This window comes from Gymnoscopelus microlampas (genome assembly GCF_963454915.1).
Source record: "Gymnoscopelus microlampas genome assembly, chromosome: 3".
NCBI classification, from domain to species: Eukaryota; Metazoa; Chordata; class Actinopteri; order Myctophiformes; family Myctophidae; genus Gymnoscopelus; species Gymnoscopelus microlampas.
Window position 1 is genome coordinate 37,976,896 of NC_139940.1, and position 24,265 is coordinate 38,001,160.

The window sequence follows — 24,265 nt, forward strand, 5'->3', positions numbered from 1 at the left end:
CGCTCGCCATACGCTGTAAAAGAACTCTCTAGTGCCAGTCGAGTTTAACTGTGTGTGTGTGTGTGGGGAGTGTATAACAGTGTTAAAATTGACACTCAGGACACGGTCGTTTCGACGACGTATAAATCAGCCCTTTTTAGACGAAAAAGAAAAAAGAAAAGGAAAAGAGAATAAGACAGGAGAGGAGAAAAGGAAAGGAGCGAGGGAATGTGAGACGGAAGAGAAGAGAGAGAGAGAGAGAGAGAGAGAGAGAGAGAGAGAGAGAGAGAGAGAGAGAGAGAGAGAGAGCTCCCAGCCTGTCTGGTTCCCTGCAGACGTCCTCCGCCCAGCCGCTCACCTGCCAATAGCAAATTGAAAACAACTCCGCACATAATCCCTGGGAACTAAAAATACCCGCCGCTTTGAAGCCCCTTCCACCAAGGCCTGTCAGTCTCCACAGCCCCATTCCCAGCAACAGATAAACACACAGATATACAGGACACACAAACTGGACGGGATGTGCATAGTATGTGTGTGACACACGCACGCACGCACGCACGCACACACACACTCACACACTCTCACACACACACACACACACACACACACACACACACACACACACACACACACACACACACACACACACACACACACACACACACACACACACACACACACACACACACACACACACGCAGGCCGACTTAACCACTGGCCAAACTGGTGTGCCTATTATGGGCACGTCATTATAGGCAAAGAATTTGCAAGAATTTCCTAAATATTTCAAGACTACAGAAAATAGCCGATCTACAAGCTTACGATGTGTCACGCAGCGATGCGTTTTGAGCATCTAGATCTGTTATTTTCGTGTTTTTTGTGCAACACTCAAAAACAAAATCTAAAATAGGGCATTAATGTATTAAAAAAACATAAAAAGATGAAATATGGAGATACAAGGTTTCTGCCGGACAAGCAACGATATATATTCGTACAATGTAAAATACTGAATGTTAGATTAAATCTTTATTGTGTACAAATGGAACCAAAAGGACCAGAGAACGTTATGTGCTTGTGTGCATGCAAACTCAGTATGCACACGTATGCACACGTATGCACACGTATGCACACACACACACACACACACACACACACACACACACACACACACACACACACACACACACACACACACACACACACACACACACACACATGAATTTAAATATGTATACCACATGCACGTTTCACATACTGTATACAGTGCATGTGCACACATTCATGCATGCATGCACACACACACAGCCTCTTACGGACCTTCTGCACGGACATGCACACATTTGAAAGACAAACAAGTGCACATGGACAGTTGCGGATATACAGTATGCAGCAAAACAAGCACGCACGCACGCGCACACACACACAAACACAGACACACACAGACACACACACACACACACACACACACACACACACACACACACACACACACACACACACACACACACACACACACACACACACACACACACACACACACACACACACACACACACACACACACACACACACACCAGAGGGAGTTGGCAGAGCCTGCAGTCAGATGAGAGATGAGTGGGGAAGGGGAAGGAGGACAGGGATGATTCTGAGCTGCAGCCACCAGACAAACACATGGTCCCTCTGCTCTGTTGCTGTATGGCAACCGGAAAACAAGTCTGCAACAAGCACAGTAACAGAGACAGGCAAGAGATTGACAGAGGGAGAGAGAGAGCGAGCATTCAGGTCAAAGTCCCCACCAGGATAGAAAAAAAAGAGCGCACACACACACACACACTCACGACACGCATGACACGCACGTGCTCTCACACACACACACACACACACACACACACACACACAGTCTTAATATCCACTTGAACCCTAGTGTCCCTATTCTGGCACTAACATTGGGTGAAAGTAACAGTTCCACAAGCTTATGACGCGTTGTGAGCTTTTAGATCGGCAATTTTCGGCGAAGAGATTTGGGGTGTACGGGGGGAAGGAGGGAGCCATACCCCTGGGAGACTCCAATCAACAAAGTATATAGGGTTTAAGTGGATAATATACAAGCTCACAAGGCATTGTGATACGTTGTTGTGAGCTTGTAGATTAGTTATTTTCACCAGTGCCCGACTAAGTATAAATCTGATTACTTACACACAAATTCATACATGCGTACATGCGCACACACGCGTGCACACAGCTACTAGACCTCAGGCGCTGTATGTTACAGTGCAGAGTGGGGATAGAGGAGACAAACTTTGGCTCATTAGTAGCTAAATGACACACAGTGCCACTTAGCTGCCGCGACCACAATGCACCAGGCTCTACTTAACCGTGATGTTGCTTAGTAACGCCAGGCTCAAATGGACTTATTAACACTTTCTCATTCAGGATTTTACAGTGTATAGCTACCTAGCCACACTGTAGTGTTGTTAGAGCACTACTACTGGCGTCCTGGTTTTACCTGTACCAGCAGGGTGTTAACCATAACTCATTCCCCCCCCTCCCTTTATTTTGCACTTCTGTTAAGACTATCGTCTTACACGGGGACCTGTGCTGTTGCTGTAAACAATACAGAAAGTCCTGGAGCAGAAGTTGTTATTCTTTTTGCTCCCCCACTCTCTCATCTCACTCTCTCTCTCTTTCTCTCTCTCTCTCTCTCTCTCTCACTCCCTCTGTTACGCAATGCTGCTTGGCCACGGCGGTTCTGCAGTAAGTTCAAATGGCAGCAGCGTCCAGGTCTTGCGTAAGTCGGGCCCACAGAACCCCGGTTCTCAACAACAACCCCGGCAGAGCAGTCATGGGAGGCGGCCCAGAGGTCCTCAGCTCTAAAGCCTGATCCTGCTCTCTCTCCTCTGTCTCCATCTCCATCTCTCTCACTCACTGTCTGTCTGTCTGTCTGTCTTTCTCTTTGTGTGATCACTTCATCACAGAGGAGAAAAGGGTGCCATGAAACCGGGGGTATATCCTGGCTAAGAGTTTGAGACAAAGGGCCATTGCTTTGACACCTGAACTAAAATGTAATATTTCAGGTGGCACCCTTCTCTAAAGCACCTGATAATAAACAGGTACAGTAGGTTAGGAATACATTTTTTTAAAATTTTCTATCAATTACACAACCTATGAAGCAGATTTTTTTGTTTTTGTCGCATTCACAATGCAGACAATAAGACAATAATTTGATGACCAGCGGAGACCGGATTTGATGTCAGGTAGAAGACTCAAAGTTGACACTTTGAGTCTTCTACCGGAGCCATCACCGGTTTTCAAATTATTGGCTTAGGAAAGCGACAAATACCAAAAATAATCCATGAAATCAAGTCTCCATGGGGTGTGTAATCGATAGAAAAAAAGTCATTTTGGGGGTGAACTATCCCTTTAAGGCCTGCTCCACAGCACTCATAACTATGTTATACATGTTTATAACCAAGTTATAAACATGCATGCAGGTGTTGATGAGTGCACATTAAACTATTGTGGAGGATTGAACCGGTGACCATTCGATTAAGAGGCTCCATCCATTCTGGCACCTTGCTGCCCCCTTAACAACTTGTGCGAATAAACACAATGGTCAGATGTAAAGCCAGGCCTGAGTTATACTTATTTGCCTGCTGGTGTCACGCAACTAAGTATAAATCACCCTTTAAACTATGTACTAAGGGCCAAGCAATAACACTGCCGCTGTAGTTCCAGTGAAATTACCATGAAAGAGCCTGGGGCCAGTGGAGTGACAAACAACAAATCCTTAACCCATTAAGACCAGTAACGGATCTGTGTCACTTTTAGATTTCTTTGGCTATTCAGAAATAGCAGATATACAAGCTCTATGATCTTGTAGATCTGCTTTTTTTTTTTTTAGCACATGAATTTTATTTCCATTTTCATACATTCTGTAATCACATAGATCTGCTATTTTTGAAAAATAAAGTCGTCCAAATGTTTTCAGATGGGGGTCCGCAGCCGAATACATATTTAGGGGGTCCTTGACATGAAAAAGTTTGAGAAGATATATATACAGCAACATACGTTTAAAAAAAAGAAAAAAAATGTTAGGATTTAGAAGACATTTGTAGAATCCCCCAGAAGCAAAGATTTGAGTTAAAAATATATATTCAAACATTTGCACAAATTTTCACGACCTTTCAAAAATAGTAGATCTACAAGCTCATAGCGTGGCACCGAGTGCCGCGCTATGAGCTTGTAGATCTTTATTTTTTTTAGCTTGTACCGTATATCTGCCAAATATCTGCTTGTATATCTGCCAAATAAATCTCAAAATGCCACAGATGCGTTCCCGGTCTCAATGGGCTAAAACCAAAACACAGAAGCGCAGTGGAACAGCATGGTTGCCAGTGGGGCAGGGCGATGACAGTCTCGGGGACAAAAATTCAACAAACAAAAGCTTGCCCCCTCCTAAATGACGGCTGGGGCTGGCACGGCTTGTGAGCGAGGGTCGGTTCTTGTGCCAGAACCTTCTCTCCTCTCCGTGAGTGCGCCGCGGCTTCGCCTAATGAAAGTTTGCTGTTACTGATGAACGTGACGACGAGGCTTTGACCGCGGTCCAGCCGGGCGAAGAGTGCGTGCGCTCTCTCTTCTCCGGGGTTGTGTTTGTGTTCATCTGTTTGCCCCGGGGCTTTTTGAGGGTTTTTTTTCTTCTTCTTTTTTCACAGTCTCTCCCTTCACAAACCAACACGCACGCCACACGACCCGGTTTATTTACAGAAGTGCAGAGGGGGGTGTGGGGGGGTTAGGCCAGAGTGTTCACTTAGACTAACTAAACACTATCCATCATACAGGCACAGGCACAAGAAGCTCAACACATATAGGGGCTTTCAGTGTACCGCGGGCGGCTGGCTACCACATCAGAACACACAAACACACCACCACTCAAACACAAACTAACAATGACTGAGAGGCACATGCCCACATGTTAATTTAACACATGCGAGCATGGGCTACTCCAACGTACAAGCGTGAGAGCTTGCACGCATGAACGCACACGCACACACACACACACACACACACACACACACACACACACACACACACACACACACACACACACACACACACACACACACACAGTCACTCTCAGTGCATCTTTCATCTTCTGCAAAAGAAACACACACATACATAAACACATGCACAGACAGCACTGTCACGTTATTAACATTTCCATATAAACAGCTATTCCTGAATGTGCATTTGTCTTTAAAAAGGCCTCTCAGTCTGACACGTTCTGCTTCCTATTACAAAAGTGACACGTCCTTCCTGCACATACATAGCTTCAAGGCCTGATTAGAACTCCTTTCTGCAACTCTGTAACTTGTGCCAAACAAACCGACTTCTCTCTCACGGCCTCTCTCTGAATTTACCCCGCCACAGGAATACCTCAATGTATCACTAGTACACTGTAAAAACTTCAGTGTTAACCAGAGTGTTAAAAGTATCAATACTGCAACGCAGAAATATTCTGTTACAAATAAAAGTCCAAGTATTCAAAATTGACTTGAGTAAAAGTACAAAAGTATTGGCATCAAACTGTACTCAAGTACCAAAAGTAAAAGTACTCATTATGCAGAATGTCCCGTTTCACAAGTGTTCAAAATGTTTAAATATCTTTTGAAAATAGCAGATCTACAAGCTTGTGAGCGGCTTGTGAGCTTGTAGATCGGCTATTTTAAAAAAGCCAAAGTATATAGGGATAAAGAAGTGGTTAATGCATGTTTTGTAATAATAATGAAAATCTACAAAGTAACTTGGAAACTAAAGTTTTCAAATAATTGTAGTGGAGTAAAGGTACAATATTTGCCTCTGAGATGTAGTGGAGTGGAAGTAAAAGTATTGGAAATTGGAAATACTCCAGCAAAGCACAAATACCTCAGTATTGTACTGAAGTACAGTACTTGAGTAAATGTACATAGTTATACTTTCCACCACTGGTGTTAATCCCTTTCAACCTGGCGTCCCTATTTTGGGCATCATGCCATTGTAGGCAACAATGTTCAAGAGTTTTCAAAAAATGGCAACAATCTCAAACTTTTCAAAAATGTGGCTAAAATAGTCGATCACAGCGCGTCACATGACGACGTGGCGTGAATTTGTAGATCTAGGCTACTTTCACTGTTCATCGTATACGACAAAGTATACGGCTTACATTTAAGCTTCGTGTGACATTCAACTTCAGAATATGACACTGAGTGCGGACACCAAACAATTTAGCCAACGACGGCCAGCGAGATCACCAGTATCTACAGCAGTGGTTCTCAAACTTTTTCAGGTCAAGTACCCCTAAATGAATGCGGATTTGGTCGCGGACCCCCATCTGAAAAGAGTTCCAGATGTGGTGTTAAAAATGTACATTTTCAAAGAATATCAAGATTTTTGGAAAATAGCTGATGTATGTAGGGCCCTGGGGGTCCCCGGACCCCACTTTGGGAACCCCTGCATTAGACCACGGACCACCATAACTCTGAGAGTGTACAAATGGAACCAAATGGACCCGTAAGGGTCCATTTGGTTCCATTTGTACACTCTCAGAGTTACAGCAACATAAGGGTCCATTTGTTACTAACTCTCCAACATTTATCTGGGTACCCCCTGGAACCCACTCAAGGACCCCTGGGGGTCCCCGGACCCCACTTTGAGAACCATGGATCTACAGTACTTTCAGTTCATTTGCCTCCTATAGTTGCATAGTGGGTTCAGACTGATGTTATGGCATATTTATAAGCCAATTACACATTAAACAAATGCTGAAAATCAAGTGTTTAAAAGCCCCCATAATCTTTTTCATTTGCTTTTAACAATCCAAACACTTGATGTTAAAAAAGCTGTTCAAAGGATAACGCAGTGAGTTATTACCTGATGGAGCTAATTAGCGCATTTTGAGTGGAGATCTCTAAATAAAAAGCAGAATGCAACATGTGGTCCACATTTTGGGTTTTGTAATGTAATGAGTAAATGTGCAGCGCTGCATGTTCACTCCCAATAACAACTGACCTCTCTTCTCTGGGCCTTCTACTCTTTGAAATCTTAGCCAAACACCTCCCATGGCTGAGTTATGAGAAAAGATATGCAGTTGTGGCCACTCCATGTTACTGTCAAACGTGCTGATGGTAGACTGGTGCAGTTGTGTGTGTTTGTGTGTGTGTGTGTGTATGTGTGTATGTGTGTGTGTGTGTGTGTGTGTGTGTGTGTGTGTGTGTGTGTGTGTGTGCGCGCGCGTGCGTGCGTGCGTGCGTGCGTGTGATAGAGAGGGAGAGAGAGAGAGAGGAGTGCACGTGCATTTCCATTACTGTTCCAAACCAAACAGCGCAAGAGTAAATCAGATGCCACATGTCATTAAAGGTAAACATGCAACGTGAAAGGGCAACTTTTATCAGTGCCTGAATGAAACAGTTGTTGGGAGTCTGCTGCATGGGCCAATCTGGTGGGCTCGCCTGCCGTCAAGGACGTCTCAATTGTAGAGCCTTATCAAGAGCAGTTGGACAGTGTTACGCTTATGATCTCTACGACGCGCCCCAAGAATAACACAGCATTGCTACTTTGTCACATTTGACAGAGGCCATGGTTCAGTTCTCTCTCTCTCTCTCTCTCTTTCTCTTTCTCTCTCTCTCTCTCTCTCTCTCCCTCTCTCTCTCTCTCTCTCTCCCCCTCTCTCTCTCTCTCTTATTCTTGTTCTCTCATATTTCAACAATGTCAACGTCATACTGAAGCATTTGGCACTCATGCCACATGCAAATCACACACATAGAGATGTATGGCAAATGCACATATACAGTTAAGATCCTCAGTGTATCCTTTGTGAACTTTGTAGCTCTGAGAGTGTACACATGTAACCAGAATTTGGTTACACTCAAGCCGTTAAATTGACACTCAGAATTTTACTGTGTATACCAACTACAAGTAACGCCAATCAGGAAGGCCCCGGATGCTGATAGAAAAACAAATATCAATTTGAAGTCGCATAGTTTAAACACATGGGGAGGGGGGGGGGGGGGGGGGGAATCAGACATTTGAAAGCAGAAAGCGGCCCCAGTCTTCACACACTAGGGTCAGTGTGTTCACAGGCTGCTTTGGGGCAACTAGGGGAACTCTATAGCACACAAGAGACATACAATAACTTAGGGGGGCAGACAGGCCCATGCCAAAGAGGCATTTATGTATACTCAGCTCTTCTACTGGGCATGCAAACAGGCAAACATTGTATCAAGCAGGCCCAACGCATTATAGCTAATTTACAGGTCATTTATACCAGAGACAAAGTTGTGCCATGTAAGTATGTGGCAATAGAATCACGAGTATATTTCACACACTCGAAAGGCAAACTAAACACACAGGCATCATTACGGAGAGATGTGGCAATGCTTTTGTGGAATGGCACAATACCGAGATTTGAAAGGTGGGGTGAGAGAGAGAGAGAGAGAGAGAGAGAGAGAGAGAGAGAGAGAGAGAGAGAGAGAAAGTCATGAGAAGGGTGGGAAGAAGGGATAGAATCGGGTGGATCTCAGTCTACCAGCAGCAGAAGCTTCCACACCCCAGCGACAGTGGGTCTCCTGCTGGAATTTTCCATGGAGCAAGTGGTCGAGCAGAGCAGAGCAGAGCAGAGCTCAGGGCCCTGATGCAACATATAGTTGCTATGCACAATGCCGTGCAGATTGCTTGGTTTCAATAGTTCACTGTTGGCCCCTGCCAGAGCCATGTCCCTCTGCCACCCCCCACCCCCCCCTACATCCCCCTCAGCCACTCCCCCTCTCCCCCACAACCCCTCTCCCTCACACATTTTTGTGCAGGTTCCAGTGCCGTTGTGCCCTGCGGCGCTGCCTCCAAGGACTTCCTGGCGCCCTACCAAATAAGGTTGACACCCTTGTGTGTGTGTGTGTGTGTGTGTGTGTGTGTGTGTGTGTGTCTGTGTGTGTGTGTGTGTGTGTGTGTGTGTGTGTGTGTGTGTGTGTGTGTGTGTGTGTGTGTGTGTGTGTGTGTGTGTGTGTGTGTGTGTGTGTGTGAGTGTGTGTGTGAGTGCATGCATAAGCTGGCAGAGACATTCACTCTGACACCCAATCACACCAGCATGGCTGCCCAGTCGAGGGAAGAGAGAGAGAGAAAACCCAATTCATATCAGCTGAGCGGTCGAGGGGTTAACTGCTGGTTCAACCTCTCTCTCTCTCTCTCTCTCTCTCTCTCTCTCTCCTTCTCCCTTCTTTATCTCACTCTCTCTGTCATCATAGCCGCTCCAGATCTAAGGAGCTGGGCAGCGTTAGAAGTTAAGATTAATAGGAACACATTTTTTAATAATCTGGCCTTTTTCTCTGAATGTTGACTTGGTATTATTTATACCGTGTAAATGCTTCCATGGTTGCACTTGGCATGGGGCCAGATCTATTCATATTTAGGGTATTTATACAACAGGCCGGGCCAAGGATAACATTAATGCAAAATACACCTTGGGGCATATAAAGTATCTGCTAATTTATTTTTCCTTCATACCATATACTCACATTCCTCATCTGAAGGGGAAAACCATTTCAAAGTTAATGGCACTACGGTGTCATTTCATATTATTATAATAAATACAGCCTGCCATGCCTTTGAAAGTGAGTATATGTGTAGGAACATTGCATATTACCCAGCATTTATTAAACACACGTGAAACTGGGGAATTGGAGTTAGAAATGGCTCGGTTAGTCTGATACACGGATCACAAACTTGAGACATTTATCCACTTAGTGTGATTTATGCAGGTAACTGTGAGTGACACAAGTGCACGCGCGCGCGCACACACACACACACACACACACACACACACACACACACACACACACACACACACACACACACACACACACACACACACACACACACACACACACACACACACACACACACACACACACACACACACACACACACACACACACACACACACACACTTAAGAGCCGAAGTAACATTAGGTCAAAATTGACATGGCTTTAAACTAGGCCTGCTTTCTCTCTGTATCTCTCTCTCTCACGCGCACAATGCACGTGACACGCACGCGCGCGCACACACACACACACACGCACACACACACACACGCACACGCACACGCACGCACACACACACACACACACACACACACACACACACACACACACACACACAGGTGTAAAGTAACTAAGTACATGTACTCAAGTACTGAACTTAAGTACACTTTTGAGGATTTTTTACTTTATTGGAGTGTTTCCAATTTTACTTCTACTCCACTACATCTCTGAGGCAAATATTGCAATTTTTACTCTACTACAATTATTTGACAACTTTAGTTACTAGTTACTTTGTAGGTATTGATTATTATTACAAAACATGCATTTACCACTTCAGCCCTATGCATACTACTTAGGCTATTTAAAAATAGGCAATCTACAAGCTCACAACGTGTCGCTCTGCGACACGTTGTGAGCTTGTAGATCTGCTATTTTCAAAGCATTTTTATACATTTGGAAACTTGTGAAATGGGACATTCTGCGAAATAAGTAGGCCTACTTTTACTTTCAGTACTTAAGTGCACACACACAGACACAGACACACACGCACACACGCACACGCACACACACACGCACACGCACACACACACACACACACACACACACACACACACACACACACACACACAAGGTAGCCATTCTTAGCGGGGGCAAAGGGGGGGGGGGTCTCGGATCAGTGTTCCATTGTAGTCTGCGTCTACAACCAGTTCATAACTATACAATAACAAGTTTTCACGGCGGCGCCGTGACTGTGAGGCAGCACTGCAGGCTGAAGGAAATCATTCCACCTTATTTCATGAGAAGGAGAAGTTCACGTCAGGCTACTATTCTGTGTTGATGTATGAGCCCAACTCTGTGCTTTATGGCTGTTTTCCCTGCGACCGCTCCAAGAAGAGAGAAGAGAACGGGATGGTTTTTCCAAAACAATCACAAACCCACGTGACAACATACTGTACTCATGACGACGTCAATTCCATACAGCTATACACAGCCCCGTTATTATTCCCAGCCCAGGGCAGGCAGGCAGGCAGGCACCACTCCAGCCATTGCATACTTTGCACGTTTTGTGCGCGCGCACGCACACCACCACCCATGAACAATTACGCGCAAAAGTATGCCATGATTTGACTTGTTGTAAACAACACCCATGCAGGATTCGAACCCCCCGACGGTTTCCCACGCAGGAGACCACCTGGGACTTGGAATCAGACGCGTCATTTCAGGGGGGAAAAAGGGGGGGTCAAAAAAAAAAGTGACCACTTTTTAGCCCCATTTCCAAATTAATGAAATAGTGGGACGCCTTGTGAGCTTGTAGATCCACTAGTTTCACAATTTTTGGAGAGAGAAAAAATAAAGAGAAAGTATTTGGAAAATATTCCTATCCTATGATGACATGTCCAAGTTGGCAGGGATAGCCTACCATGGTTGAAAGTGGTTAATAAATGTATGTATGGTTACAGACAACACACATATCTATAACATGTGTCATGGACTGGGCATGGGTTGAGCTACAGTACACTGCGCATTTATCTGAAATCTTATTAATCAGCAAAAAGAAATGAAAATAGTATTCATGAAATAACTGAGTTTGGGGTTAAATGTGAACACTAGGGGGGTGGCAACTGCCATCCCACTGAGACCCCCAAATGACGCCCCTGGGTCAGGGTCAGCGCCATGCTGGCTTGTGGTGGGACATTTTTGTCAAAATTAAATTTTTGCCATGGACTTACAAAATGAGTGGACAATAATATTACCAGAAACACATAAAGGGCTAGCCCTGAATGGCCATAACAGGTCTGTAACTCTGCCAGTGTTCAAATGGAACCAAATGGACCCGTAAGGGTCCATTTGGTTCCATTTGAACACTCGCAGAGTTAAGGGGGTGCCTGCAAATAAAACATTTGAGAACCACTAGTGGCCTCCTAATGTGCCATAGTGTCATAGTAAATCATATTATAGTAAATCATATCATATGCTCGACCACTTGCTCCATGGAAAACCTCGAGACCTAACATTCAGTAATTGGGTCTTATGATCAAAATAAGAACATCATAATAATGGTGTGTAAAACAGAACATCTAAACTTTGCCAGGGACAAGGAAAGGACAAGTCTTTGCCAGGGACACATTCATATGTACGTGACGTGTGCGGACATATTGATGACCCCTCTGCCCAGGTTCGAACAAAAAAAATCAACTTGTCCAGCAGACAACTAAGATTTAAATCTGATTGTCATTAATTAATAATTACATGTCCCGGACAAGCGAACAAGCCTTATGCCATGTAGTGACCAGGTGGTTCCTCCAACAACAACATCCAGAGAGACGCACTTCACTTACTTTCTGAGGGCACGTACACGGGCTGCATGTCGATCTTGTGCACCTCCTTGGCATAGTACTCCTCCTCGCTGCGCTGGCGCTCGCACGTCGCGGCGCGCTCGTTGGCCTTCTCCTGCAGCAGGTCCCGCGTGCTGTTGTAGATGGCGATGATGTCCCGGGACAGCACCTCGTCGTCGGGGTCCGGGAAGCTCCGCGGGGGGCTGCTGAGCTTCAGCTTGCTGAGGATCTGTCCCCGGATGGCCTCGATGCGCTTCTTCATGAACTGCTCCATGTCCAGCGTGCTGCACGTGGACAGACCCAGCGCCACATCTGTGGCCAAGTAATCCAACGTCAGGAGGAGAAGGCTCAGGATGTAGAAGTTCATCTTGATTTGGTTGATTTGTACTGATTGAATACTTTTATTTTAGCAGTTTTTGCAAAAAAAAAGCACTAGAAAAGTACAGTTCTATACAAAAGGATGCTAAAAAGGATTAAACCCTAAGAAAGCACTATGGCTTGTTTCCATTGGGGTCCTGTTTCCATTGGGGTCATCATCTTCTTCATCAAACAAGATGTTTTTCAGCAGCTTCTTCTTGACAATATAGATATATAAAAAACAAGAAAAAATAAGAATAATTAATTGGTTAAATTCAATGTTAACGGAATAATAAACCCATTTCGTGGAAAATATCAGACTGCTTCAAACGGAGACAACATTTACCACTTTGCATGCCTTGGAAATTCGTCAGAGCTTTTTTCCTTTTTCTTTTCTGTTTCAGTCAAATATTTTGGGATCGCGCCGTAAAATCCATTCACCCGTCCGTCCCGGTGCTAAAATCCGTTATTCGGTCAGAGGCGAGCAAACCGCATCGATCTACTATTCCCAGTTGTTGATAATAATAATAATAGTAATAAGCGCATTGATGCCAGGATGGTGCGTAAAGGTGGTGCTGCTGGGAGGTGGTCGCCAACTGCCAGCTAGAATCAGCCCATTAAACGTCCACGACGGTCACTGCGGCAAAAAAGGGGAAAACATCCCGAGATGAAAAACACCAAAACTAATAACAACTATGTGTCTATCAGCCAGCTGAGCAGCAGCACGGACGTGTAGCCAGCTGCGGGATAGATAGAGCACACCTCCACCGCATCAGAACCGTGGCCAGCCAGCAGCAGCAGCGACGCACGCAACCTCAACACAAAGTCCGTCTTTGATCAAACAAACTGCCTGGTAGCTGAAGGCAAACTTCAGGATCTTGATGATAAGCGACTCATTGCGTTCATCAACAGACGGTATTAGACCCCATTCCACCCCGATCCTGGGAGAGAGAAAAAAGGGGGGTAGAAAAAAAGATATCGCGTCCTGGTGGTGTTGTAGCAGAGTGTCTCACACAGCCTCAGCCTGATGACCGAAAAAGTCTAATATCTCCCCCGGTCTATTAGGGAATTGTCTTTAGTCTAGCGGTTAAAGATGTTGGCTTTCCACGCGGGGAGACCTGGGTGCGAATCCCGGACGTTTTACACTGTCTGGCACTAATAGTCGCAAGGTGTCAAGTTGTCAGTCGTTCAGCTTCGTGCGTCGTCGGCGTAATGGAGAGAAAAACAGAAAAAAACACGTAGCAAAAACTCAGAACGACACGACCAGCCGTTTCACTGTTCCTTCATATTTTAAGAGCCAGGTGGTTAAAATAAACGACCGATGACTCTGTTCAGTCTTCAGTGCCACAGAGGACCGTTTCACGCGTCTTCCCTCTCAGCCCATCTAACGGTTCAGGAACGCACTGCTCCTCTCTCTCTCTTTACGCGTGGTGCCAATGGGATAGGATCAGCGGGCGGCCGCTTGCAGGAGAGATTTATTTATAAGGGGACTAACTTCACCACGTGCTGCTCCCCCTTCCTACAAGCTGAGGTTGTGGTCATCACTTTCAGACCAGGGGACCCCTTCAATTCCAGGTTTACGAGACGATTTATTGTAAATATGAGTGCTCAGTGGTGCGCCCAATGGGACAGTGCAACGGGTAATGGCCTATTGGCCCCTATATACGCGCAATGACACCGGGTCCTAAAGCCAGACAAGTCAATGGCTTCACAGACTGGACGCATTTTTTAAAACGTCCAGGAAATCTTCCAGGGTGGGAAAATAAATACAATAAAATAATAATTAAAAAGTATATATCCACAAACACACACATACATATATTGTATATAAGCCTAGGTTTATATACACAGACATCATCATACACAGCCAAATGGAGCATAGGTCTACCCTCCTCCCAGTGCACTTACTTAATCAATATCCAACCCCTTTGGCAGTTTAATCTGCCAAATGGCAGGTGGCAGAGCTCTTAAATTCCCCAATGTGAAAAAAACCCATTAAACGCTTAAAAGTTGAAATTCAAATGACTGCATGTCAGATCATGCAGAATCTCTGACCTACCTGACAGCTTTTCCAAGTTGTGCGGAAGGAAGCATCAAGTGTATAAGCCCACTGCTGTGGCTTACAGATAGAGAAACCCTATCTAACCCATGACAGGAGCAACATGCAAAACCACTGCCAGATCCACCTATAGGAACAGCGAACAATGAGGGTAATGTAATGAGAAAAACGCATATCCTTACACCTGTCTCAGAATTGGATCATGTCAAACATGAGTCAGGACCTACACCCCCCCACCCCCTCTCCTTTCCACTCTCCCACAGTCCCAACGCCTTGTGTGTATGCCAGCTTGATTTACGTTTATGCGCCTAAGAAAATCTCACTTTTTTCATCATTTGCCAAGGCCCTTTTGCCTCCCCTCTCGCAAGAGCCGTCTACAACCCTACCCTACCAAAGCTAGCCATTTATCAGCAGTGACAGGCTCTCAGAAACTCTCTCAGCATCCAGCCCACTGGTGTAAACCAGATGTTGTCACTAAATCAGTACCCACATAGACAGATGTGAGGCCGGACGAGGTGTGGGTGTCTATATGGGGGTGTGTGTGTGTGTGTGTGTGTGTGTGTGAGAGAGAGAGAGAGAGAGAGAGAGAGAGAGAGAGAGAGAGAGCTAGAGAGAGGGGTAGATGTTTCATGCTTCAACAGTTGCTCCATGTTATGTACCTTCCAACACCTGCTCACCACAACTGCAAAAACCGTTACACCAGATTGGGAGTAATTGACATTATTTTTGCAGGTCTCCACACCGGAGCCCTCATATCTCATCTATTCAATGTATTTGCTTATGAGAGTGTGGGAGAGAGAGAACCCCCAATCAGCTGTACTTCAGTGCACCTGCACTAACGTCCAGCCCCTGGACTCGGGCTCACGTCATCTCTGCAGTCCCCTGTGAACCTGGCGTACGTACAGGCCCCTTCACTTTGTCTCGAGACGGTCCCAGGACCCAGACACGCATCCAAAAAGGTCTGCGCTGATCCAGGGTGGTCCCTACTGATCAGCGGGAGGAGACAAGAGAAAGAGAGATGGCGACGATGAGCGACAGCCGCGGCGGTAAACGAAGACGACCTATAGCGACCCGCTCTCGAGCTGTGTGTCAACAAGGCCAGGGAGGAGGCTGGCATTCCACAGTGGCAGGCCACAGTGTTGCCATGACGAATGAGCGTTCTGCATGGTGGAGACAGGTCTGCAGAGACGCGCCGGCATTCTACTCGCGGCGATAAGGCCCTCGGCAAATATTTCCACTCGCTGTGTGGCGAGGGCCAGACAGTGTGGAGGAGAGAAGGGTAGAACGAGCAAGAGAAAGGAGAGGGGGAAAAAAAGAGAAAGGGAAGAGTCAGCAGAACTGTCAACGCCACATCGCCTTGCCTCCCAGGGTCATTTTGAGGCAAGGTGAGGGTGTGTGTGTGTGCAGTGGGAGGGGGGCAGCTTCGCCTTGGCAACAGTCCAGCAGACACAGGCATGAGCGTCATTAAACAGGAAGGTTTATGTATAGTATGACAGCTATTCCACTGTCACCAGCTGGCCTGTGCTCTCTGGCACACACATTTCCTCCACGGGGTCATAAAGAGTTTAATGTCACATTCCGTGAAAGCGAGCATGATTGTCCTGTCCCAAGCAGATGCTATCGCCAGACTCTTCCAAAGGAGCCCATTAACTGCACAATTATTAACATGCTGCGCTGTGTAATAATAATGTGGGACACAGCCTGTGGTGGATCCCACCACAAAATGATAATGACGCAAAAGGGAATTAGATGTTTCTTCAACTGGCTATTTATTCAAAAACATGGATTGTGGCAAAAATTGTTCTATTTACAGGAACGGCAGATTGGAAACACATTCAGCACATGGCACTTAATAGCCTCAAGCTCCAGAATAGCACAAACACTCCGGTAGAACAGTATTATCAGTCCACACTGGGTGGGCTGCATGGGCAGGATCTACGTAAAAGGTCCTTTTCAGGCTCATCTGGACTTCCAGAACCGCAGGGAGAGCTATATCTAATCTATATATATGGAAGGACTGAACAGGCGTTTTATTTATTTTTATTGACCTGATGAAGATCCACCATGTAACGAAATGTTGCCTGATTTTTTATTTTATAATAAATAAATAAGTCCAAACCATAGCTCTGTGTGTGGGTTCCATCCTTAAACTATGTTCTGCTTCTAACGCAGCACCCACTCTCGAAGTAGTGCGCATAGTAAGCCCTTCATCATAAGGTACTAGTAAACAGTTCCTCTCCCATCTCAGTGGTTTAGAACCAATTAGCTCCGATCCCCATATGGATCCTGAAGGTATTGTGCAGCACATCTTCACTGAAGGGTGACTTCAGTGACACAAACATACAGTCACTTTATTGTGGTTTAGGTTGGTCTCAGTCTGAATCGCTGTCCTCTGCAGCCTCTTGTGCGTCTGGCTGTTCACCCTCCTCTTCATCACTCTGTTTGTCCCAGTCTTTCATCGAGGCCCCCATCATAAAGTCATCTCTGAGCACGCTCCAGGCAGGCTTCTCGTCCTCTGCTTCGTCAACAGCCGACTGAACACATGGATGAAACACAATACTCATGTATAAACAAAGGATAAACATTGTAAATGCTCATATAATCTATGGTGCGCTTTATGTTCGGATGTTGACATTTGAGCCAGCCCTCTCTATAATCTCTGCCAAATTCATCAACTCCTGAAAGCCAACAGTGCCACCATGTGGGCATACAGTGACATTACAGGTTGTCAGGTCAAATATTTAAGGATTGTTCAGTCATGATGGGAGAAAGAAAGTAATTCCTCAAACCAATAAATCAGATAGTGAAGTAAACTTAGTAGTCTGTTATTCCATAATTTATTGATATCAATAGCAGCATGCAAGACTCACGTAAATAATGTATGTTCCATATAAACTCTCATGTAACTATTTGCGGACAATGTTTACATGTACAATCAGCTACATATTGTGTGACTAAAAGGACTGCAGTAGGACTGACAAGACACGTGGAATGTGAAACTCACCGTCTGTTTTTCTTTTTTGACAGTTACTTTACCGCCACCTTCCGTTCCCCTGAGGACGTCGATGAAGTCTCTCTTGGAGACGGAGGAGAGTAGCTTTGCCTTCTTGCGCTCCGAGCTGCCTACTTCCTTCACCTTCTCATCCATGGTGTTCTGGTGTTTCCTCACAGCATTGAAGAGCTGCACCACACCCCTGAAGACAGCACATAATTAACCCATTTAGACCTGAGACCAGTTTTTTTTTTTTTATATTATTATTATTATTAATGTTTTTATATATAGTTTTGCACACATTTTAAAGATTTAAGATTTTTCAAAAAATAGCAGATCTACAAGCTCATAGCGAGCTTGTATATTTGCTATTTTTGAATAGCCAAAGAAATCTAAAATGACACAGATGCGTTCCAGGTCTAAATGGGTTAAGCGAGGAAACAACTTTGTATTGCGTTTTTATCGCCTACTGAATATGCACATGTTCAATTCTGTCAGCTGCAATTTGATGGCAAAGGCTATTTCATGTCAAGACTAGATTTCTCAGGAACTAACACCTGGAGCTTGACGCTTCTGAGCCTCTGATGTGGGCCTAAAGTTAACGTAAACATCACCTGCACTGATATAGACTACTCTACCCTTCATGACACCACATTTTAAACATTAATCATTAATAACCATGTTTTATAGATTTCTTTGTTTGGAAAGAAGAAAACACATAATTAAATATTACCCGTCCCTTAAAATGCACCGCACCTTCAGCTCAAACAAATACTGGGGTATGTCTGAACACGGCAAAGCCCCGTTAAAGCTCATCGTTTATGATTCAAAACTGTGTCTCCCACATGGGAAACCAAACATCTACTGCACAACCAAATGGGAATCCCCCCCTGGCCAAGGGCGATATTAGACTTGTGGGATTCGAGCAGGAATACTCTGTCTGCTATGTATGCACTCGCTTGCCTTACCAGACGTGTCTTTTTTTCCTTTTTACCCCGTTTTCTCCCCAATTTAGTCGTTATCCCAATTATTTCGTCCCCACACACATTTGTGTGTAGTCACTGCCGTTGTATCCTACTGACTCACCTGCCAGTGAGGAGCCACCACCAGGAGGATGTACACTCTACGTCCTCCCGGTGTCAGCACCTGTCAGCTGCTGACAGGTGCCGCCCCAACACATACGAATACGTGCAATGAGAAATAGCACCCTCCTCGCCCTACCTCCCCCGAACAAAGGCCAATTGTGTTCGTATATAGACGCTCGACAAAGCCGGATGCAACGCAGTGGACTGCGCCCTCCCCACCAGGCTTGTCTTGAGCATGACAGTGGACGCGATGTCTTTTGGAGCAGTGGTTATCAACCTGTGGGTCGGGACCCACCTGAATTTTGGACCCACCATGATTATTTTGGGGGGTCCCCCCAGTTCAAATATGATGATTTTGGGGGTCGTGGCCTGAAAAGCTTGAGAACCACTGTTCTGGAGTGCAAAGAGGTGAACACCATGGAACAGTTGAGTATAAATACCTGGTAGCGATCCGCTGTAGATTCCTCTCAGCTTCACGGTCCTTCCCCAAATCAGGTTTCTCCCTGGCCATCATCTCCCACGCTCGCTTCTTATCAATCTGTTGTTAACGATGAAAAAAGTAAATGAACAGATTAGAGTGTGTGAGTGGGAAGGAACAAATTAGTCCATGTGTTGTCTTGTTGTATTATAACAGGATTAAGAGGGAAAAACACTCACAGCCACCCATTTAAACCGGGTAAGCATCTGTGTCATTTTAGATTTTAGCGTTGGCTATTCAAAAATAGCAGATATACAAGCTCACAGCACGTCACTTCGTGCCGCGAGCTTGTACATCAGCTATTTTTGAACATTTTTGAAACATTTTGAAAGTGTGAGATCTACTGATTTGGAAGGCATTTGTAGAATCGGCCTCAGGTCTTAATGGGTTAACAGTAACCGACACTTTTACAATTATTTGATTAACTGTTTAAAAACCATCCATTTAGTGCATTTACTGTATGGTCCATACACATTCGCCACATTAACGATCTAAATGATTACAGAGATTAACAAAACAAATTCTAAATAATGGCCCGATTCATTGATTATAACCATTATGTTAGTAGTCCGGTCGTACACAGTGCCAGTTACCTGTTTTTTCTTCTCCAGCAGTTCTTTTTTCTCCTTGTCTTTCATCTTGTCCAGCTGTTTGTTCTTCACCAGGATGGTGGGTTGACTTCCCGGGGTTTTCTTGGCCAGAATCTTGGCCATGGCCTCTGCCCACCCGGCGTTTGGGTTGCTCTCCCCGCCTTCCTCCTCATCCGCCTCCCCTCCGTCGTCGTCGTCCTCTGCCTCCCCGTCACCATCGCCACTCTCCTCCCCGCTGTCATCTTCCCCTCCATCGCTTGACCCTTCTTCACCCCCGTCGCTCCCTTCTTCAGAGTCACCTTCTCCTTGGTCACTGCTCTGGTCGTCCTCAGCATCTTCTCCTCCTGAGTCGTTAGGAGACAAGCATGTCACTGAAATGTTGCCACTACACAGTAACATACACTGATCTCATTCCCCCCAGATTCGGCACAAACATGGGGTTGAATTCATTCTACTATTATGCCACAAACATGTGGAATGCCCTACCAACAGCCAGCAAAAGGTGTGACTCCGGAGTCCCTACCCTCCTTCAAAAGCACCATAAAAGAGCACCTGTCTGCAATTTGCAACTGGACCTAGACAAGTTTTCTAGCTTGTCAAAAGAAATGACCCCCACTGTTTTTCTGTCAATATACTTTTACTGCTCCTAGTATTGAGGATCTCTTGTCTTTATTATGTATTACTGAATTGAATACATATGACCACAATGGAAATAAGCACTCAGGGCTTTTTGTGTTATCCTTTTTGCATTATTGTATAGCTGTACCTCTGTACTTTTGGCAAACTGTTAATAAAGTATTCAATCAATCAAACAGTGTTCATTTAACTCTGTCTGGGTCCATTTGGATACATTTGTATACTTGGCTTTTGTAACTAAGTAAATTAACACTGAGGATTGTACTGTGTGATAACATAAATGAGTCTCACCACTCGGAGTCAAGACAGACATACATACATACATAGGTTACACTTATCTATTTTTTATTATATTTATCTTACACACAAGCAAACAGTGGTGTAAAGTAACTATGTACATTTACTCAAGTACTGTACTTAAGTGCAATTTTGAGGTATTTTTTACTTTACTGGAGTATTTCCAATTTGATGTACTTTTACTTCTACTCCACTACATCTCAGAGGCAAATATTGTACTTTTTACTCCACTACAATTATTTGAAAACTTACAAAAAATGAATAGTTACTTTGTAGATTTTAATTATTATTACAAAACATGCAATAACCACTTCAGCCCATAGACTTCGGCTATTTGAAATAATGAGTACTTTCTATTTTTGATACTTTAAATACATGTTGATACCAATACGTTTGTTTTTTTACTCAAAAGGTACATTTTGAATTCCGGACTTTTACTTGTAACAGAGTATTTCTGCATTGCGAAAATGTGATACTTTTACTTAAGTAAAACATGTGGGTACTTTTTTCCACCACTGCTTACACACAAACACTAACAACATCACGTTGGGTCTAACGTTAGCATTAGCCACATAGCTAACTACCTCCTCCACTCCGGACAGGGCTGAGAGGAGCACAATGTTCTTGTCACTCTGCTAATCAGGGTGAAAACGTTCTATCCATGTCAACACAGCCTGTGATCAAACATTGTAGTGTTTTATAATGTAATGTTAGTGTTGTTTACCCTCCAGTTCTGTGCTGATCTCCACATGTGGCTGCTCTACTGTGGCCATCATTGTCCCGGATGTACGTAAAGAGTGGTGTTACATTCAAAGGGTTCCGTAAGACTACGATAACTATGCATGACGAGTTCCGTGTGTGAGCTTCAGTCAAAGAACTTTTAGCCTCGATCTCCAAGCTTTTATTTTTTAGTTAAAGAACTTTAGGCATTCTTAATTATGCAAATATTAAAAATATGTATATAATCAAAATAAATACAAAATAGGTTTGGAAAAATAAACCAACCAGAGCATGGTTGTAAATGGGAAATCAATAGTTAACATGTGATTGTCATTGAAAACATCAGTAGAACAAAAAAATACCTACCTCAATTAGGTAAGCTGTGCGACAATGTAAAACTATTGTATTGTTGTATTGTTATTATTAAAAAGATAGATATCATGAAATCACGTTAATATGTATGAGCGTGCGACTCATGCGAGTGTGGGGCCCGTGATATTAAAGGGTCTACACCATGAATTTTAACTTTTTCTTCATTTTTGTGTGTTTTTGGTCTCCCCCACCTCTCTTCTGTTCCAACAAATACCCGACTTCGAGCATGCAGGCTTTCATAGGCTATCTGTGGTTTTTATGTAAATTGGTCTGAAAACAGTCCGTCAGATTTGTTCCCCCACCCTACGTCACGTCTGGGAACAATTCCTCCCGTTTTTCAGTTCTAACAAAAAAAAAAGAAAATCCCCCCCAAAAAAAAAAAAGATTTTTTTCATTTTTAATTTTTTTTTAATTTTTTCTTATTTTTTTTTTTTACTTTTTCCACACAGAACCAGGACATAACATGCATACAAACTGGCTCAATAGCGCCCCGTGCCAAACAGGACAATGTGGTATTGCAGGTGAAAGTGCTTTATAAGCCAGAGAGAAGTTAGTTGGAATGAGTATATCTGAGGCTTGATTTAGGCTCAAACCTTTTGAAAAACGTTTGAGGGACATAAACAATATGATATCAAATATTATTATTATTTTTTAAATTCATGGTGTAGCTCCTTTAATACATGTAATATTACAGCCATAGTGCTATGGCTGTATATGAAACTAACAGGTGCATGAGGGGAGGGTCACCATCTTGTTGTGTAAATAGGACAGTTTAGGAAACACCAATGCACAAGAATAGTGATTAAGACATAGTGAAGTTGTTGGTTGAGATTCAGAAGAAAAGTGAAAGGAAACTACATGACATATTTTTAGATTAGAAAGAGTAGGAATGCAGCTTGACATTCTTTATACATTTAATATAAATGTGCTTCTTGGGCTTATTTAAGATTATAGGCCTACCTACTGTTTCATGTATGCCAGTAGTTAAATGCACTATGTTGTAAATCATATAGGCTATTCTATTATATTCCAACTTATATGTTCACCTGCTAGTTTGCACATTATCACATTGGCTTGCACCTTGGCCCACCATAGAGTGCACGTTATTAGTAAGTAATTCTTTATTATCATGCTTTATCTAGCATAGGGGCTTTTTGTTTCGTTTATGCCATACCACGCCCAACTGCATGCCAGATCATTTGTTGTTAAACTTTAACTGCATTTTGAAGTTCCGTGTTTGACTTGAAGACCAAAAGGAAAAGACAGACATAAAAATGGGTAAGTCAGCACTTTTGAAACTAAAGTTTTGAGAGAGAGAGAGAGAGAGAGAGAGAGAGAGAGAGACAGAGAGAGAGAGAGAGAGAGAGAGAGAGAGAGAGAGAGAGAGAGAGAGAGAGAGAGAGAGAGAGGATGATACTGACCAAACATAATGAGCCACTGTTTTACACTTGCTTTTTGTTCTGTTTCATACAGCAATGTCAACTCTGGGAGTGTTGCTGAAAATGATTGTTGCTAGATTTTCCCTAAACCTGGCCACAGGAAAAGCCCTACAGGCCATGCAGATGAACCCATATCCTAGGGCTTACAAAGTCGTTGAAATGACAGGACTTCCCGGATTCGGGGCTCTTTTAGGCTGCCTTGGACTTGGCATGGCTTTCCTCGCCGTGGCATGTGGAATTGCGATGGCTTCTGCTGGAGCTTTATTCATCGCGAAGAAGCAAGTTGGACCATTGCTAGAAACGGCCTTCATTGGTTTGACGATATCAATGGGATGTGGAATGGGAGGAGCACTCCTCGGATCAACTTTATCAGCAGTGTTGACATTGGGACCAAGAGGTCTCTTATTCATGGGGTTAATCCTCAGCCTTAGTCTCGGCATCCTCGTAGCACTGCAGAACAACACAACAGTAGGCCTGTCACCTACAACAACAATGCTCTGCTTTCTCACTCTGACATTCTTTACTATGCTACTAGGAGCGTGGTTAGGAATGACAGTGGCGGGATATGAAATCAAAGACCCTGGTAAAACTGTTATCCCCAGTTTATTCCTTGTCGTGTTAATTTTGCTACCATTGGGATGTATTGTGGACACTTTGGCTGTAATGACCATTAGGAAACAACTACACTTTGGATTGTTGGTAACTGTGACCGGATTACTGCTTGGGTTTGGAATGGGAGGTCAACATATATTCTTCACACTTCCCACTGTAGTGTATATAATAGAGATTTTAACAGGCATGGTTGGTGCTTCACTAGGGGCAATGTTAGTCCAGTCCTTGGCGGCAGATACAGCTAA

General features: G+C 44.2%; 2 protein-coding genes across 2 annotated transcripts in view; both read right to left on the minus strand.

Moving 5' to 3' along the window:
* The window catches only part of tgfb2 (transforming growth factor, beta 2), a 42,819-nt gene extending 28,468 nt beyond the window's left edge, over positions 1-14,351 (minus strand). The window contains exon 1 of the mRNA XM_084050548.1: positions 12,387-14,351. Coding sequence (XP_083906674.1) covers positions 12,387-12,750 — 364 coding nt within the window. The 5' untranslated portion in view covers positions 12,751-14,351. The remainder of the gene's footprint in view (positions 1-12,386) is intronic.
* A 2,193-nt stretch (positions 14,352-16,544) lies between these two features.
* Positions 16,545-21,655, minus strand: rrp15 (ribosomal RNA processing 15 homolog). Its single transcript, XM_084053835.1, has 5 exons — positions 21,602-21,655; positions 19,948-20,288; positions 19,317-19,414; positions 17,804-17,993; positions 16,545-17,333 (listed from the first exon to the last, which is right to left on the minus strand). Exons 1-5 carry the CDS (start codon positions 21,651-21,653, stop codon positions 17,172-17,174), a joined length of 843 nt encoding a protein of 280 aa, XP_083909961.1. The 5' UTR covers positions 21,654-21,655; the 3' UTR covers positions 16,545-17,171.
* Positions 21,656-24,265: the final 2,610 nt, after the last annotated feature.